Source organism: Lontra canadensis, unplaced genomic scaffold (assembly GCF_010015895.1).
Source record: "Lontra canadensis isolate GAN:19392208 unplaced genomic scaffold, GSC_riverotter_1.0 scaffold4, whole genome shotgun sequence".
NCBI lineage: Eukaryota > Metazoa > Chordata > Mammalia > Carnivora > Mustelidae > Lontra > Lontra canadensis.
The window spans coordinates 29,453,838-29,472,325 of NW_022630998.1; the positions used below are offsets into that span (position 1 = coordinate 29,453,838).

Sequence of the window (18,488 nt, forward strand, 5' to 3'; positions counted from 1 at the left end):
AATGAAAACAGTGCTGATATTTAATTACAAATACCGACTGAAAGTAGATAGAACCCAAGTTGGGTGCTGCATTATTATCTGGAATTCCAGCTCCCTGAGATATACTCTCAGAGCCTATAAATATTAGAGTAAATAGGAATCTTTTGAACCATCATTTCTAATGATTTAGAGAGAAACATGTACTCAATTTTTTTTCTGATTGTTATACCTCCACAATTTAAGCTTTAGAAAATGAGTCTACAACTCATCAGCTGAAACTCGAGCCAAGATAATTTGGCTATCTATAAGAGGTATAAACAAGATAATTGAAACAAGATAAAAGATAATTGAAAAGGGATGTTCAACAATATCAAGGTTTGAATTTGACTTCCAAAATGGGAAAAAAAGGTGATTCTAAATGTCCACTATTTATGTTGTATATATTAAAATGGTTTAGACCATGAAGAGTCTCAGATTAAAAAAAGAAAAAGCAGATCATATGTGAGATATGGAAGATTTTTGCTCTTCCATAGCAATGTGCTAATTTACCTAACGTACTGAAATAATAACTATCTTTTGGAGGTCACCTGTTCTAAACTCAAAGTTAAAATTCCAAAATCAATCTTTGGAGAACTATTTGAGACAAATGTTAAGAGCCATAGATAAAATTTACCTTCATGGAGGATATTCTTTTATTTAGACCTCCAAACAAGAATGGGATATAAAATGTATTCATGTCAGAAATGTTGATGTTGGAGTATTAAAATGAGAAAAGTAAAACTGGACAGCCAAGTCAACTTACTTAGGATTTTAGCAGAAGAGACCAAAGACCCAGAATTTAACAGCAAAATTATTGTTTATAAATTCTGCTTTACAAGAATGAAAAAGGGGCATGTTCATTGGCCAGTAGCTGGGGACTACCCCACCCCAGTTCTTTACTCATCAGAATTCCAGGTTTTCTTTTTACATGAGTCAAGACTGCCTTTTCCCAAGAGAACTGCCTTGTGAACATTGGTTGGGATGGATCCTCATGATGTTCCGTGAGGGAAGATGGGACTGGGAAACTCCCAATGAAGAGGAAGGTAGACTTTGCCCTAGTGGCAAATTTTCCAAAGCCTAAAAGAACATTTGCTACATGAGGGATTCAGGTTTACCCATAACACACTTAACACATTTAAAATCTATAAATCCAGGGGGAATAAAACATTGTAGACCTTTAGTAAGTCATACTGATTGTATGGGGGTGGGAAAGTTTTAAGGATTGCTTTCTTAGTTCTGATTTTTAACTTTTTGAATATGTAATGTGAATATATATTTAGCTTATAGTTTATAAATGCTGTATATATAGTGACCTATAGAGGAGCTGGTTTCCACATGCACATCCTCTACAAATGTTAATAACTCTTAGTCTCATCACAAAGTGAAAAACGCTAGTCACTAGCATGAATCTGAAGATTTTCTTCTTTGGGAAATGGTATCAGAATTATTAACTTAATATCAGAATATGAGACATTAAAATTGTTGTGATTTGTAATTAATGAGAAAGGAGCTCTATAGCAATTTGTCAAGAACATTTGAGGCAGTACCTTCCTACTTAATTGAAGATTTTATAAACATCATAAGGGCTTTTTTTTTCAGTGTTCCAAAATTTATTGTTTATGCACCACGCCCAGTGCTCCATGCAATACGTGCCCTCCTTAATACCGACCACCAGGCTCCCACCCTCCTCCCCTCCCAAATCCTCAGTTTGTTTCTCATAAGGGTATTTTAAAGTGAATGGAACAATTGTTTTTAAAAGATTTATTTATTTATTTGAGAGAGAGTATGCACCCATGCAAGCGGGGCAAGGGGCAAAGGGAGAGGGAGAGAAGTAGATTCCCCACTGAGCACAGAGCCCTGTGTGGGGCTCCATCCTATGACCCTTGAGATCATGATCTGAGCCCAAATCGAGAGTCCAATATTCAGTTGACTGAGCCACCCAGGCTCCCTGCTAATAGAACAATTTTTAATGATTGCCATGTATGAAGAAAATATGTTTCTTACCTTGTGGCATTTATTTATAGAGTATCAGAAGGAGCTCCATATAACTCTGAAAAAATATTAGTTTTATTAGATGACTGTTATTCTTGCAGCAAACTATTAAAAGGTGATTTGGAATGGGGAGAATATATGGAGAGAAAATACCAGTTAGAAAATCTCCATATGCTTAAATGAAGAGAAAAACAACTGTTGAAAAACCCTCCAATAACCTGTAGGAGAGACTACAGTATAAAGAGCTAGCAACTGGGGCGCCTGGGTGGCCCAGTGGGTTAAAGCCTCTGCCTTCAGCTCAGGTCATGATCCCAGGGTCCTGGGACCGAGCCCCCGCATTTGGCTCTCTGCTCAGTGGGGAGCCTGCTTCCTCCTCTCTCTGCCTGCCTCACTGCCTACTTGTGATCTCTGTCTGTCAAATAAATAATAAATAAAATCTTAAAAAAAAAAAAAAAGCTAGCAACCGAGGATGCTCATGTTTGTTTTTTTTGTTTGTTTGACAGTATGGTTACCTTTATCTTATCTTTATTCTAGTATTCAGTGATCTCAGAATGATTTTCATTTTTAATTTTAAATGGAAATTTGTTGAAGTCAAAAGAACTGGAGACACATTAAAATTATATTGATTTTACTGTTTCAAAGTAATGTCACTGAGGCAATTTTGACAAGATAATATTTCCATTTTTTAGTTTCCTAAGTTGTATTTCCATATTGTAACCAACCAAATGTTTTTCATACTAATATTTTGGCAGCAAATCGTGTTTTTCAAACTTTGTTCACAAATATTGCTTACTTAAGAAATGTATTCCATTAGAGAAAGATCTTGAAGCTCAACTTGACATACACTTAATAATCATCTGAAAAAATACAGGAAAATTAATATATTTCTGTATTATTTTAAATCTATACTAAGAAATAAAAATGTTCCATTCCCCAAATTGATATTGCCAGTATTGCTGAAATATTATTGAAATATGTTGAAAACAGTGAGATTACCATTGTTTATGCTTTGTCTCCTCAGATAAATTTACAAAGAAAAATGAGAGTTACTGGTGTGATTACTCAAGGAGCTAAAAGGATTGGAAGTCCAGAGTATATAAAATCCTACAAAATTGCATATAGTAATGATGGAAAAACTTGGATGATGTACAAAGTAAAAGGCACCAATGAAGACATGGTAAGACTGACTTAACATATTTAATTTAAAAGTAAAATCTCATTAATAATCATTGGTTGCTAAATAGTTACTGACTCTTAAACAGAAGCCTTATACAGTTGTGATTTTTTTTTTAATTGGACTAAAGGGTGTAGAGTATAAGGAGTTTTTCCAAGTTATAAATGTACAGCAGCTACCATTTAAGATTTTGTCAGATTTTAATTGGTGGTTATATAAACACTTTGTCACAATGTTAGCATAGTCCTGTGTATGATGATTAATTTTTATTTTAAAAATAGCTTTCAATTTCATTTTATTGCTTTGACAGATTAGCACTCTTCTTAATCAAATAAGTACAGATCAAAATTATTATTCTTAAAGAAAAAAAATTGTTACTTTTAACAAAAATACCAAGTGATAGAAAAGATGTATGCTTGTATATTTCACATTAGAAAACAGTTTTGTTATTCAGCAGAATATAATACATTAGAGAAAATGAAAATAATATCTAGTACCTACCTTGCCTTTTCATATGATAGTCCCAATTTTTTATCAAATTTTCCTCAAAAATTTTAATTTTAAAAATATCAGGACTGAAGCTCATCCCATTTAAAACCAAATGGTTAAACTCTAATAAATTTTATGAAAGATTTTTTTAAATACTTAAGTGAAATTAGGTAAAGTTTTCTGATTACTGTTATATGAAAAGTAAAACAAGAATGAGATTTAAAAGAATTAAAAATAACACATTTTAACATTTAATTTTTAGAGGGAAACACTGTTTTTCACTAGAGATAGATATGAAGACTTTGATTCTCTCATCCAGTGATCTGGGACTGACTGATAAGGAAGTAATCTTGAGGAATCAGACCCTGAAGCATCATAAAGTCTGATCATAGCATTAGAGAGACTGAGTGATCAGAACGTCCTAGTGGAGACTGCTAACCAAACCAAACCAAAACACCTATAAATACTAAGTAGCATAAACAGATGGTCCCAGATTAAGCTGAAAGGTTTCAGGTGCCCATTTCTCAAACCAAGTAAAGAAACTCTCCCCTGACTCTGAAGGACTGACCTTAAAATCGACAATACCATCGTAGTAGAATATAGATTATGCCATAGACCACAGTGGTTTATAACTTTAATTAGGATTTTATCTATAGGTCTTATATTCACTGCTGAGGACAATGTGCTTCCTAAATGCTCCAGATCCCCAATATACTCAATCCAACTTTTGATGCATCACATTAGATAGGATATAAGGTCAATATATGAAAATAGGTAAAGAAGCTCTTGCCATTAATAATTTCAAACTCTATCTTATCTCTTTACCCAGGTGTTTCGTGGAAATGTTGATAACAACACACCCTATGCCAACTCTTTCACACCCCCAATAAAAGCTCAGTATGTAAGACTCTATCCACAAGTTTGTCGAAGACACTGCACTTTGAGAATGGAACTTCTTGGATGTGAACTATCAGGTGAGTCTCATCTTTTTCTGTATTTTCTTTAAAGGAAAAAACATATATTTGTATGTAGTCTACTACTAATTAGCCATTTTCCAACACTCACAGATATTAATTTCGGCTACAAAATGTCTAGGGCACAGTTAGTGGAGAAAATTTGTGTGTGTGTGTGTGTTTATGCGCGTGCACGTGTGCATACGGGTACATGCATGGATAAACAAGTTCCAAAACATGCTGCAGAATAGAATTAATGTAGAAGAAGCAGTGTATTTCAGAGAAAGCACAATAAACTCTCACTGGAAAGTTCAATCAGATTTAAATGTATCTTGTTTTTAGGAGTAAGTATGATTTATGTTTTATGACAGAAGTTCAGTAAAAACAGGAATCTGCCTGGCCCCACAAATTGCAGTTATGTTTAGGCTTTATGGCATAGAAAAGTAAGCTTTATCTTTGTCCAAAACCATGAGAACTTGGTTTTGTTTTGTTTTGTTTAGGTTTTATGAAACATGTAAATTTATCATTCCTCCCAGGGAGGTAATACTTCAAAACCATGAGAGCTACTATAAATTCATTCTGATATCATTCTTATCTAGCAACCTGCTTACTGTACAAATACTGATTATCCATCTCAGAGATAAATCTATCAAAGGATTCAGAGTTAAATAATTCTTGTCTTCCAGGAGCATCAGTGCTAGATATAAAGATCAAGACTTAATGTGTGGATCTCACAGTGGTCCCATTTCAATATAGCTAGATTCTGAACTAAACAAAAAACCTTTTCTAGGCATTTCACTATGCTATATTTTTGGTGGTTGCTCTTGTATTTCTAGCATCAACATTTAAAAACTATCTTTGCCACTATGGCCTGAGATTATTTTGTTCAACCAACTGTTTTGTAAAAAGCCAAAAATTCATGTGTGCCCACTTTTTAGCATGAAAGACTTTATCAGACTTACAGTAATGCCATTTAGTTAAAAATAGGACACATATTTCCAAATGGACAACTGAGAGCTTTTTATTCATTTCAAAAGAAATACACAGACGTTGAAATGCATACTTTATATCTCTTTCCCTTCTTAGGTTTCTTTGTGATGCCAAGAAAGAGAGTGATTTTTAGCAAATAAAAGTTACTATTAAAAACAGCCAAACTCTAAGTGAACCAATTACATTTAAAGGAATTAGGGACATTTGGTCAGATGAGTGAATCTGTTTTAAGAACCACATTTTCATACTATCTATGGGCATCGTTTATAAAGTAACCAACATACAGTTTTAGTACCATTAATTATCCTAACAATGATGTTTTCTTTATTTTGGTAATTCGAACCCATTTATTGACAGCCAGAAATCTCAACAGAATCATTGCTGTGCAGTTTACATTACATGTCACTCTATCATCACAGGCCAGTGTCATCCCTAAGTCATTCATCATAAAGCAATCAAGGAGAAGCCAAGCTCCGTGGTTTTTAGTTGTTTAACATCGCCATCCCCAATTTTCCAGTCTCTTGATTCATGGGGGTCACTCTTTCTTACAAGACACAGTTACACCCCCAAGGTATGAATATATTTTACTTTCAGCTTTTACAGGAGGCTACACCTGACACTTTACAGATTTTATGAAGCCATACCCCACCTCCCGATTCCACAATTGATTTTAAGCTTGCATGCAGAGGATAAAAATCTCTTAATGGATGCTTTTAAAAGCTAGGACACCTCACTATAGAAATGATCAATTTTTTTGTTAATACTTCATTTTGCTCAGGTGCTGTCTGTTCTGATAAAAGTGTTAATCTACACATATGAAATCATGTGGATGAGAAGGAAAATTTGTGGTGTGAGGCAAATTGGCAGAGATGTTAACTATAACAGTAGGAAATAAACAGTAATATAATGTGCCAAAGGATTTCCCACAATCCCCTGCAATGCTGTAAAGCACAAGTCTGCCTTACTGTATTCAGTAAGCTGTTAAAAGGATCTCTCAGCCTGCCCAGAAGATCAACAGTTGATCTTTTCCCTAGACACTTAAAAAAGAAAATCCCCTAAATTCTCTGAAAGGACTATGATTTAAGATAGTTAGAATGAAATGAATCATGGCTGTAATTAGAGGAGGACTAGTCATTAATTCATCCATTCTCTGAAACAATTATTCAGCACTTGCTCTGGGCTCGATACTAGACAACAGTGTGGGTATGAAATGAATTCTATGATGAAGCAGAAGTGATCAAAGTAAAGGCATCTGACTTCAAATATTATATCACAAAAGGGGAAAAACAACTTCCCTTTCCCTTATATCTTTCTGCAACCCAAGCAGTTTTACAAAGACCCCAGAACCAGGGCAGAGTGGGTGTAGGGAGCGTTGGTGGTCATAATAGAAAGATCAGAAATCTATAATGCAGACAATGCATGTTACCTTAGAACTGCCAGCAGATAAACAGCATGTCATTAAGATTTTGGAATTTTCTAGAATCTTTGAAATTTGTCATGCAATTTTTCTCCTCCAGAAGATATATTTAGGAATTTGAACTATTTTTATCTTGAGACCTAGGGTGTAGGTCTCCTACACCTGAATTCCAGCAAGACTTGTGCTAAGGCGCATAATTGGCTAACCCTCCATGTCAGTTTTGGCCATGTTTGCATAGGAAAGGCATTTCCTAGAAGGTGGAGGTAAAGCCAAACATGGAGAAGCTTCAAGAAGGCAGTGATCTAGATGGACTAGAACAGAAAGCTATTAAATGTAGTTAAGAATTATTTATCAGTGAACAGTTCTAAGCTCCCTCTCTTAGAGCCTAGACTTCAAACAGCCTAGTTTCAGAAAGTGTAACCAGTCCTATTACATTATTTTAATGCTTACTAATCTGCCAATCTGGCGATTTAACGTTATGTGTCAAAATGAGCTTTATGGAAATAACATTTACTGAATGTTAGCTATATGCCATACTGTTTCTAAATACTTTAACTAATTTCTTAGAATATTTTTTGAGGTAGTTTATTATTATTACCACCATTTTACCAGTGAGAAAACTGAGGCATAAAGTGGTTAAATAATGGGTAAAAAGCCACAGAGAGACTAAGTAGGGAACCAGTAGAGTACCTGGAGATGGCCTTGATTGGAGAAATCCCCTTTTTCATCTTGGGTTTCTTGATGATCAAACTCATCTTGTGTGTTTCTTGGTCAAAATGTAGCAGTTGTACATATGGAAGACTCAACCACTGACTAATATGATAATAGAAGCCTGCTTCCTGTTACGAGCTTTTGTGAGTGGAATTTTATCACAGTTGCAATTCAAGATTGGAAAATAGTGTGTAAATTTCTTTGAGAAATTGTGTGTGTGTGCATATATACACAAATTCCCATTAACAGACAAATCCAAATTTCATACCATGACAAAACTGAAAAGATGTATGTTGCAGATTTGAAAATCTTTCAAAAATATCCAATACGAGAGGTCACGGAGTATGATCAAAATGGAAGTTTTTATAAGAAGGCTTGTACAATAAAGATTTTTGCTAGAATTATCCCATTTTCTTCTATTATCTATTATTTTAAATTCTGTATTTGCACAGTGCCTGGCATATGGTACCCGTTGAGTAAATATAAGCTTCCTCGATGTCTAGAGGAAGCCATGTTGGTGCTACAAGAATCAGTGATAAGGATTAATAGATATTTCTCAGAAAACAAAATGCTGTCCAGTTTGAAATACACCATTGGAGCAGTTTGTGAAAATGACTTTGTACTGAGGGAATTTTCATTTGCGATATTATGGAAACAAATAAAAGAAAACCAAGTATACTTTGTGAGAAAATGTTCTTTTTTAAAGACACAATGATACTGTTGAAAACCAGGGAATAGTCACGAGGCTATCAGTAATGAGACGGGAGAGAGCATTTCAGCCTTGTTTTCATTTTGCAAAATCATCTATCACAGAAAAGTAGTTTGAATTGTCTGCCTTGTTTTCAATTTTTCCAAAATGTATTCAGACAAAATAGCCTGAATTGGCTATCTAGTTTTTCTGATTTTGTTCCAGATTTATTTCTGATTATAGCCTTTTTTGAATTTAGATGCTTTCTCTTTGGGGAAATGAATAGCATTAAGCTTCATCTTATTTTGCCTATCAAAAATGAACGTAGAAAACTTCCAGAGTAATAAATTATTTTTCTCATGGAATCCTTCTCATTTTCTTCCAGGCTGTTCGGAGCCTCTGGGGATGAAATCAGGACATATACAAGACTATCAGATCACTGCCTCGAGCATCTTCAGGACTCTCAACATGGACATGTTCACTTGGGAACCAAGGAAAGCTCGGCTGGACAAACAGGGCAAAGTGAATGCCTGGACCTCCGGCCACAATGACCAGTCACAATGGTTACAGGTAATATTTTCAAAAAGCGTTTCACCAGTGCCTGCTCCTCTTCCTTAGTAGATTTCCTGTTGGCTAGGTGAATGTCAGAGTCCTTGCCTTCATTCTCGTTTAAGTGTACCTTCCTCTTTGGCTTAACTAAAATTGGTAAAACAAAAATTCCTTAGGAAGCCATAGCCGTGTGCTGCTTTTACTGTGATGTTAATTTATAGATACTTTTGTAGACTGATGCCCTAGATTGTACCAGATCACAATATATATAGGTCAGTTCAATCGATTATGAGAACAAATGCATCTTAACTCTCATCTGTTCTAATGCATTCTGTCAGTATTGGTTTGAAAGTGCCATAGCAGAATTCCAACTGCCCTGAAATCATGCCATTGACCTGCAGCTTGTTCCCACAGAATCATGACTCCTGACTTATTAGCTCTTTACCTGTGGTTGCTAAGCAATGGAGGAATTTGATTACATTCTCATAAGAGAGCTTGCCTATACAAGGAAAGCATAACCACTGCAGTCTATTTATCATTTGCAAATGAAGTGCAGTTATAGTCAGTGTTTTTTAAAAAGAATCTTCTTGAAATGCATTTATTGCGGAGTACTTTTAAGTATGCGCAAATTTGTTAATGTCTTCTGTGGCAAAGAAAAATAAGACTGCTTAATTCCATAATGAGGTCATTTTATTTGAAAGATAGGAGTTTTATCATTGATTTTTATGCTGTATCCGTGAGTTTCAAAACTGTGGTAATTCATTACATTTCTGAAAATAACAAAGCAATTATAATAGCAACAAGTGTTACCCCTCATGGAACCTGATTTGTCACCTGAGTCTGTTCTAAGTCACCTGAAATGTCCAATAAAATCTTCTCAATAGAAATAGTCACTTTTCCCTTGACTTTCCCCTGACATTCTGTCTGGATCTCTATTGATCTAGAGCTTTATTGAGCTCTTTCATTAGCCATTATGCATAAAGGGTAATTCTGTGTGTGTTTTTCCTTTTAATGTTTTATGAGCTTTTTGACAGAAGGATGTATGTCTACACACACACACAAACATACACACATACACACTCACACTGCGTATTTCCTTTCTCACCATCCCCTCTGCCACCTCCCTGATCTAAGCTACCACTCCCTCACCTGGGTTTTGCCGAAACTTCCTGACCAGCTTTCCTGTTTCTGGTCTCACTCTCTAAAAATCCACTTCCTAAATTGTGAGCAGTGAGTGATTTTTTTTTCAAAAATGCAAATATGATTCTCTTACTCCCTTTCTAAAACTCTTCAATTGCTCCCTATCAGCCTCAGAATAAAGTGCAGATTTCTTAATATAGCCTCGAAGTTTTTGCCAGAGTTGGCCCCATTTCATCTCTTACCACACTCTTCTAAATTTGCTTCACTTTCTCAAACCAAATGTTCTCTCTTTCACTGCCTTTATAAATGTCCTCTTCCTAGAGGAAAAGAACAGAAAGAGTACTTCTACCCTTAGTATCCCCTGCCTTGTGTGGCTGATGTCCTTAGCTGCAGTTTGAATGTACTTTCCTCTGGAAAGCCTTTGCTGCTCCTACCAGCTTCATCTTACCACAGTAAGATCTTACCACTACTTACAGTAGTACTCAGCTCTCTCCTGAGTACGACTGTGTCCTCGGTAATCCTCTCACTGTCCATTATCACACTGTATTGGCAATTGTGTTCTCAGATTTGACTGTTTGCTCCAGGAGGGATGAAACTACATTTGTCTTTTGTAACTTTCTCAGCTTGTTGTCCAGTACCTAAATGAATAATACTTGTCTTAACACTTGACATGGTAGGCATTCAATGAATATTTGTTGAATGAATAAGTGGATAAATGAATAGTTCAAATTATAATTCAAGTTATCAACTTGGGCCTCAATGGCATATCATTCTGGTCCCCAACTGCTAATATCCTCGAACTTTAAAATAATATTTGAAATAGAAATCTAAAATCTCATGTTGGGGGCTCCTGGGAGGCTCAGTGGGTTAAGCATCCAACTCTTGGTTTCCACTCAGGTCATGATCTCGTGGGTTGTGGGATGGAGCCTGTGTCAGGCTCCCAGCTCATCAGGGAGTCTGTTTGGGATTCTCTCCCTCTGCCTCTCCCCCAATTTGTGCATGCACGTGCGTGCTCTCTCTCTCTCTCTCAAATAAAAAAATAAATAAATATTAACAAAATAAAGTAAAATCTCGGGGCGCCTGGGTGGCTAAGTGGGTTGAGCCTCTGCCTTCAGCTCAGGTCATGATCCCAGGGTTCTGGGATCAAGCCCCACATCGGGCTCTCTGCTTGGCAGGGAGCCTGCTTCCCTCTCTCTCTGCCTGCCTCTCTGCCTACTTGTGATTTCTGTCTGTCAAATAAATAAATAAAATCTTAAAAAAAAGAAAAGAAAAGAAAGTAAAATCTCATGTTAATGATCTAGTCTTTATAACATAGAACTAAAGTTTAATAATACGTAGACTTTATGAAGTTTTCAAGTTCTTAATTTGAAGAAATCATGGAAAAACTTTTTTCCTACTTGTTAGACTTGGGTGGCAATATTAAACTGGTTCTTTGTTGCTGTATAACACTTTTTAATTGGAAATAGTCTAGTCATACTCCAGATTAACTGGATTTAGCTAATATTATTTGTGAGTCATAATGCCATGTAGAATAAGACAAAATATCTTATACCCCGTAAGTAGCTCAGATGGGCTGGCTAGCAGACTCCAGAAATATCTACATGAAAGGATTGCCAATGGCAAATATCCTTAGAAAGATAAAATAAAACAAACATTTTTTTTACATGAATCGGTGTGTAATCTTCAATCCAAACCTCCATCCATCACATTTTTTTTTAAAGATTTTATTTGTTTATTTGACAGACAGAGATCACAAGTAGGCAGAGAGGCAGGCAGAGAGAGAGGAGAAAGCAGGCTCCCCGCTGAGCAGAGAGCCCGATGCGGGGCCCAATCCCAGGACCCTGGGATCATGACCTGAGCCGAAGGCAGAGGCTTTAACCCACTGAGCCACCCAGGCGCCCCCCATCACATTTTTTTTAAGATGGCTTTTCAACTGTCTTCTTAAAGTCACTTGCATGCTGAAATTGATTCATTTTGTTGGTGACAGATTTTCTGTCAATTCAAGGACCAGTTCTTCCAGTATGTGTCTGTTTTTTTGTTGTGTCAAAACATATTCAGTATCTCCAAGGGAAGGTAAATTGACATCTTTTCTTATATTTATTTTTTTTCTTTTTTGACATCACGTAAGAATTGCTCCAGAATTGTGACTATTTTTAGCATCTTCTCCTCAAGAGGATATAATCTGTTCAACTGTACCTTGTTATGCTTGTTAGTATCTTTGTTGAAAATAAGATGAACATTTTTGTAGATAATGTATAGGGTGATTTTTTTAAATTTTTTATTAACACATAATGTATTATTAGCCCGAGGGGTACAGGTCTGTGAATCACCAGGTTTATAAATGTCACAGCACTCACCATAGCACATATCCTCCCCAATGTCCATAACCCCACCACCCTCTCACTACCACCATACCCCCAGCAACCCTCAGTTTGTTTTGTGAGATTAATACAAACCTCTTACGGTTTGTCTCCCTCCTAATCCCATCTTGTGTCATTTTTGCCTTCCCTATCCCCCAAACCCCCACTCTGCTTCTCAAATTTCTCATATCAGGGAGATCATATGATAATTATCTTTCTCCAATTGACTTATTTCACTAAGCATAATACCCTCTAGTTCCATCCATGTCGTTGCAAATGGCAAGATTTCATTTCTCTTGATGGCTGCATAGTATTCCATTGTGTGTGTGTGTGTGTGTGTGTGTGTGTGTACACACACATAAGAAATGATATATATATATATATCGCTTCTTCTTTACCCATTCCTCTGTTGATGGACATCTAGGTTTTTCCCATAGTTTGGCTATTGTGGATATTGCTGCTATAAACAGTCAGGAGCATGTGCCCCTTCAGATCACTACATTTGTATCTTCAGGGTAAATACCCAGTAATGCAATTGTTGGTCATAGGGTAACTCAATTTTCAACTTTTTGTGGAAGCTCCATGCTTTTTTCCAGAGTGACTGCACCAGCTTACTTTCCCACCAACAGTGTAGGAGAGTTCCCCTTTCTCCACATCCTCACCAGCATGTCATTTCCTGACTTGCTAATTTTAGCCATTCTGACTGGTGTGAGGTGCTATCTCATTGTGGTTTTGATTCATATTTCCTTAATGCCAAGAGATGTGGAGCACTTTTTCATGGATGTCTTCCTTGCAGAAATGTCTGTTCATGTCTTCTACCCATTTCTTGATTGGATTATTTGTTCTTTGGGTGTTGATTTTGATAAGTTCTTTTTCTTTTTTAAGATTTTATTTATTTATTTGACAGAGTGAGATCACAAGTAGGCAGAGAGGCAGGCAGAGAGAGAGGGGGAAGCAGGCTCCCCTCTGAGCAGAGAGCCTGACATGGGGCTCGATCCCAGGACCCTGAGATCATCACCTGAGCCAAAGGCAGAGGCTCAACCCACTGAGCCACCCAGGTGCCCCGATTTTGATAAGTTCTTTATACATTTTGGATACTAGCCCTTTATCTGGTATGTCATTTGTAAATATCCTCTCCCATTCTGTCAGTTGTCTTTTGGTTTTGTTGACTGTGTCCTTTGCTGTGCAAAAGCTTTTGATCATGATGAAGTCCCAATAGTTCATTTTTGCCCTTGGTTCCCTTGCCTTTGGCGATGTTTCTAGGAAGAAGTTGCTGCAGCTGAGGTTGAACAGGTTGCTGCCTGTGTTCTCCTCAAGGATTTTGGATGGATTCCTTTCTCACATAGAGGTCTTTCATCCATTTGGAGTCTATTTTAATGTGTGGTGTAAGGAAATGATCCAGTTTCATTTTTCTGCATGTGGCTGTCCAATTCTCCCAACACCATTTGTTGAAGAGACTGTCTTTTTTCCATTGGACATTCTTTCCTGCTTTGTCAAAAATTAGTTAACCAGAGAGTTGACAGTCTATTTCTGATCTCTCTATTCTGTTCCATTGATCTATGTGTCTGTTTTTGTGCCAGTACCATACTGTCTTGATGATAACAGCTTTGTAATAGAGCTTGAAGTCTGGAATTGTGATGCCACCAACTTTGGCTTTCTTTTTCAACATTCCTCTGGCTCTTTGAGGTCTTTACTTGTTCCATATAAACTTTAGGATCATTTGTTCCATTTCTTTGAAAAAAATCGATGGCATTTTGATAGGGATTGCATTAAACGTGTAGATTGCTTTGGGTAGCATAGACATTTTCACAATATTTTTTCTTCCAATCCAGGAGCATGGAACATTTTTCCATTTCTTTGTGTCTTCCTCAATTCCTTTCATGAGTATGTTATAGTTTTCTGAGTACAGATTCTTTGCTTCTTTGGTTAGGTTTATTCCTAGGTATCTTATGGTTTTAGGTGCAATTGTAAATGGGATTGACTCCTTAATTTCTCTTTCTTCTGTCTTGTTGTTGGTGTAGAGAAATGCAACTGATTTCTGTGCATTGATTTTATATCCTGACACTTTACTGAATTCCTGTATAAGTTTTAGCAGATCTGGAGTGGAGTCTTTTGGGTTTTCCACATAAAGTATCATGTCATCTGCAAAGAGTGACAGTTTGACTTCTTCTTTGCTGATTTGGATGCCTTTAATTTCTTTTTGTTGTCTGATTGCTGAGGCTAGGACTTCTAGTACTGTGTTGAATAGCAGTGGTGATAATGAACATCCCTGCCATGTTCCTGACCTTAGTGGGAAAGCTCTCAGTTTTTCTCCATTGAGAATGATATTTGCTGTAGATTTTTCATAGATGGCTTTGAGGATATTGAGGTATGTACCCTCTATCCCTACACTTTGAAGAGTTTTCATCAGGAAGGGATGCTGTACTTTGTCAGATGCTTTTTCAGCATCTATTGAGAGTATCATATGGTTCTTGTTCTTTCTTTTATTAATGTATTATATCACATTGATTAATTTGCGGATGTTGAACCAATCTTGCAGCCCTGGAATAAATCCCACTTAGGTCGTGGTGAATAACCCTTTCAATGTACTGGTGGATCCTATTGGCTAATATTTTGGTGAGATTTTTTGCATCCGTGTTCATCAAGGTTATTGGTCTGTAATTCTCTTCTTTGATGGGGTCTTTGTCTGGTTTTTGGATTAAGGTAATGCTGGCCTTATAAAATGAGTCTGGAAGTTTTCCTTCCACTTCTATTTTTTGGAATAGTTTCAGGATATTAGGAATTAATTCTTCTTTAAATGCTTCGTAGAATTCCCCTGGGAAGCAGTCTGGCCCTGAACTCTTGTTTGTTGGGAGATTTTTGATGACTGCTTCAATCTCCTTACTGGTTATGGGTCTGTTCAAGTCTTCTGTTTCTTCCTGGTTTAGTTTTGGTAGTTTATACATCTCTAGGAATGCATCTATTTCTTCCAGATTGTCAAATTTGCTGGCGTACAGTTGCTCATAATATGTTCTTATAATTGTTTGTATTTCTTTGGTGTTGGTTGTGATCTCTCCTCTTTCATTCATGATTTTATTAATTTGTGTCCATTCTCTTTTCTTTTGGATAAGTCTAGCCAGGAGTTTATCAATCTTATTAATTCTTTTTAAGAACCAGCCCTTAGTTTTGTTGATTTGTTCTACTGTTCTTTTGGTTTCTATTTCATCGATTTCTGCTTTGATCTTTATTATTTCTCTTCTCCTGCTGGGTTTAAGCTTTCTTTGCTGTTCTTTCTCCAGCTACTTTAGGTGTAGGGTTAGGTTGTGTATTTGAGACCTTTATTGTTTCTTGAGAAAGGCTTGTATCATTATATATTTTCCTCTTAGGACTGCCTTTGCTGTGTCCCACAGATTTTGAACAGTTGTGCTTTCATTATCATTTGTTTCCATGAATTTTTTCAATTCTTCTTTAATTTCCTGGTTGACCCATTCATTCTTTGGTAGGATGCTTTTTAGCCTCCATGTATTTGAGTTCTGTCCAAATTTCTTCTTGTGATTGAGTTCTAGCTTCTGAGCATTGTGGTCTGAAAATATGCAGGAAATGATCCCAATCTTTTGATACCAGTTGAGACCTGATTTGTGACCCAGGATGTGATCTGTTCTAGAGAATGTTACATGTGCACTGGAGAAGAATGTGTATTCTGTTGCTTTGAGATGGAAAGTTCTAAATATATCTATGATGTCCATCTGGTCCAGTGTGTCATTTAAGGCCTTTGTTTCCTTGTTGAAATTTTTGCTTGGCTGATCTGTCCATTTCAATGAGGGAGGTGTCAAAGTCCCCTACTATTACTGTATTATTTTCAATGTGTTTCTTTGATTTTGTTATTAAGTGGTTTATGTAGTTGGCTGCTCCCATGTTAGGGATATAGATATTTAAAATTGTTAGATCTTCTTGTTGGACCGACCCTTTGAGTATGATATAGTGTCCTTCCTCATCTCTTGACTTGTATTCAGCCTGGCAAAAAGGGCCAGGCTGAATACAAGTCTTGCCAAATAATAAGAACATTTCTGAAAGTAGTCTTTTAAATACAACTTTAAAACCAGCCTGCAAGTGAAGGGGCAGGTGGCTGTGCTCTGAGCTTCAACAGCTCAGCATCACTCTGTGCCTGACCACTAGGGGGCCTACAGGGGAGAAGGGGTGAAGGACCGGGTAACTGAAAGGTATTTTTATTTATAGAGAAAAAAAAAAAATTTAAAAGAAAACAGAAATACAACCAAATCAGCACCCAGATCGGAAAGATCTATGTAAACCAGCAGGAGACACAGACTTCCCCGGCGGCACCCGCAGCCATGAAGTCCTAGCTGGGAAGAGACCACCATAGTCTTTGGCTTAAAATCTAATTTATCTGATATAAGAATTGCTACCCCAGCTTTCTTTTGATGTCCATTAGCATGGTAAATTGTTTTCCACCCCCTCATTTTAAATCTGAAGATGTCTTTGGGTCCAAAATGAGTTTCTTGTAGCAGAATATGGATGTGTTTTGTTTTTTTTTATCCATTCTGATACCCTGTGTCTTTGACTGGGGCATTTAGCCCATTTACATTCAGGGTAACTATTGAGAGATATGAATTTAGTGTCATTGTATTGCCTGTAAGGTGACTGTTACTGTATACTGTCTCTGTTCCTTTCTGGTCTACTACTTTTAGGCTCTCTTTGTTTAGAGGACCCCTTTCAGTATTTCCTATAGGGCTGGTTTGGTGTTTACAAATTCTTTTAGTTTCTGTTTGTCCTGGAATCTTTTTATCTCTCCTTCTATTTTCAATGATAGCCTAGCTGGATATAGCATTCTTGGCTGCATGTTTTTTTTTTCATTTATTGCTCTGAATATATCATGCCAGTTCTTTCTGGCCTGCCAGGTCTCTGTGGATAAGTCTGCTGCCAATCTAATATTTTTACCATTGTATGTTACTGACTTCTTGTCCCAGGCTGCTTTCAGGATTTTCACTTTGTCACTAAGACTTTTAAGTTTTACTATTGGACGACAGTGTGTGGACCTATTCTTACTGATTTTGAGGGGGGTTCTCTGTGCCTCCTGGATTTTGATGCTTGTTCCCTTTGCCATAATGGGAAATTCTGTACAATAATTTGCTCCTATATACCTTTTGCCCCCTCCCTTTCTTCTTCTTCTGGAATCCCAATTATTCTAATATTGTTTCATCTTATAGTATTACTCATCTCTCAAATTCTCCCCTTGTGGTCCAGTAGTTGTTTGTCTCTCTTTTGCTCAGCTTCTTTATTCTCTGTCATTTGGTCTTCTATATCACTAATTTTTTCCTCTGCCTCATTTATCCTAGCAGTCAGAGCCTCCATTTTTTATTGCACCTCATTAATAGCTTTTTTAAAATTTCAGCTTGGTTATATTTTAGTTCTTTTATTTCTTCAGAAAGGGCTTTTATTTCTCCAGACAGTATTTCTCTAATATCTGGCCTTTTTTGTGCCCAGGTAGCACCTTGAGAATCATCATTCTGAACTCTAGATCTGCCATATTACCAAAGTCTATTGATTAGGTCCCTAGTCTTTGGTACTGCCTCTTGTTCTTTTTTTTGTGGTGAGTTTTTCCTCCTTATTATTTTATCCAGATAAGAATATATGAACGAGAGAATAAAATACCATAAAGGTGGCAAAGGCTCCAGAAAAATGTACACTAACCAAATCAGAAGAGACCCCAAATCAGGGGAGAAAAAAGGGGGTAAAAAGAAGTTTAAAAAACAATTTTTTTAAATTAAAATATATGTGTATATATACACACACACATATTGGACTGGTGAATAGAACAGAGCCACCTACTTGATTTTGGGTGTATTTTGGTCTCTTGGAAGAAACTACCTCCCAAAATTTTAAAGAAAGAAAACTTATACCTATACAAAAATAAATGTAAACATGAAGAAGGGAAGGAATATGACTATAAAGATGAAAATTCTTTAAAAATTCTAAAAAGGGAGGGAGGAGTCAAGATGGCAGAGAAGTA

The 18,488-nt window shown here is 36.5% G+C and overlaps 1 protein-coding gene across 1 annotated transcript in view; it reads left to right on the forward strand.

The window, feature by feature from the left end:
- Positions 1 to 18,488, forward strand: part of EDIL3 (EGF like repeats and discoidin domains 3) — a 296,232-nt gene that overhangs the window by 175,229 nt on the left and 102,515 nt on the right. Inside the window, exons 7-9 of the mRNA XM_032851188.1 lie at positions 3,032 to 3,187; positions 4,503 to 4,647; positions 8,818 to 9,002. Of these exons, the coding sequence (XP_032707079.1) occupies positions 3,032 to 3,187; positions 4,503 to 4,647; positions 8,818 to 9,002 (486 nt within the window). The remainder of the gene's footprint in view (positions 1 to 3,031; positions 3,188 to 4,502; positions 4,648 to 8,817; positions 9,003 to 18,488) is intronic.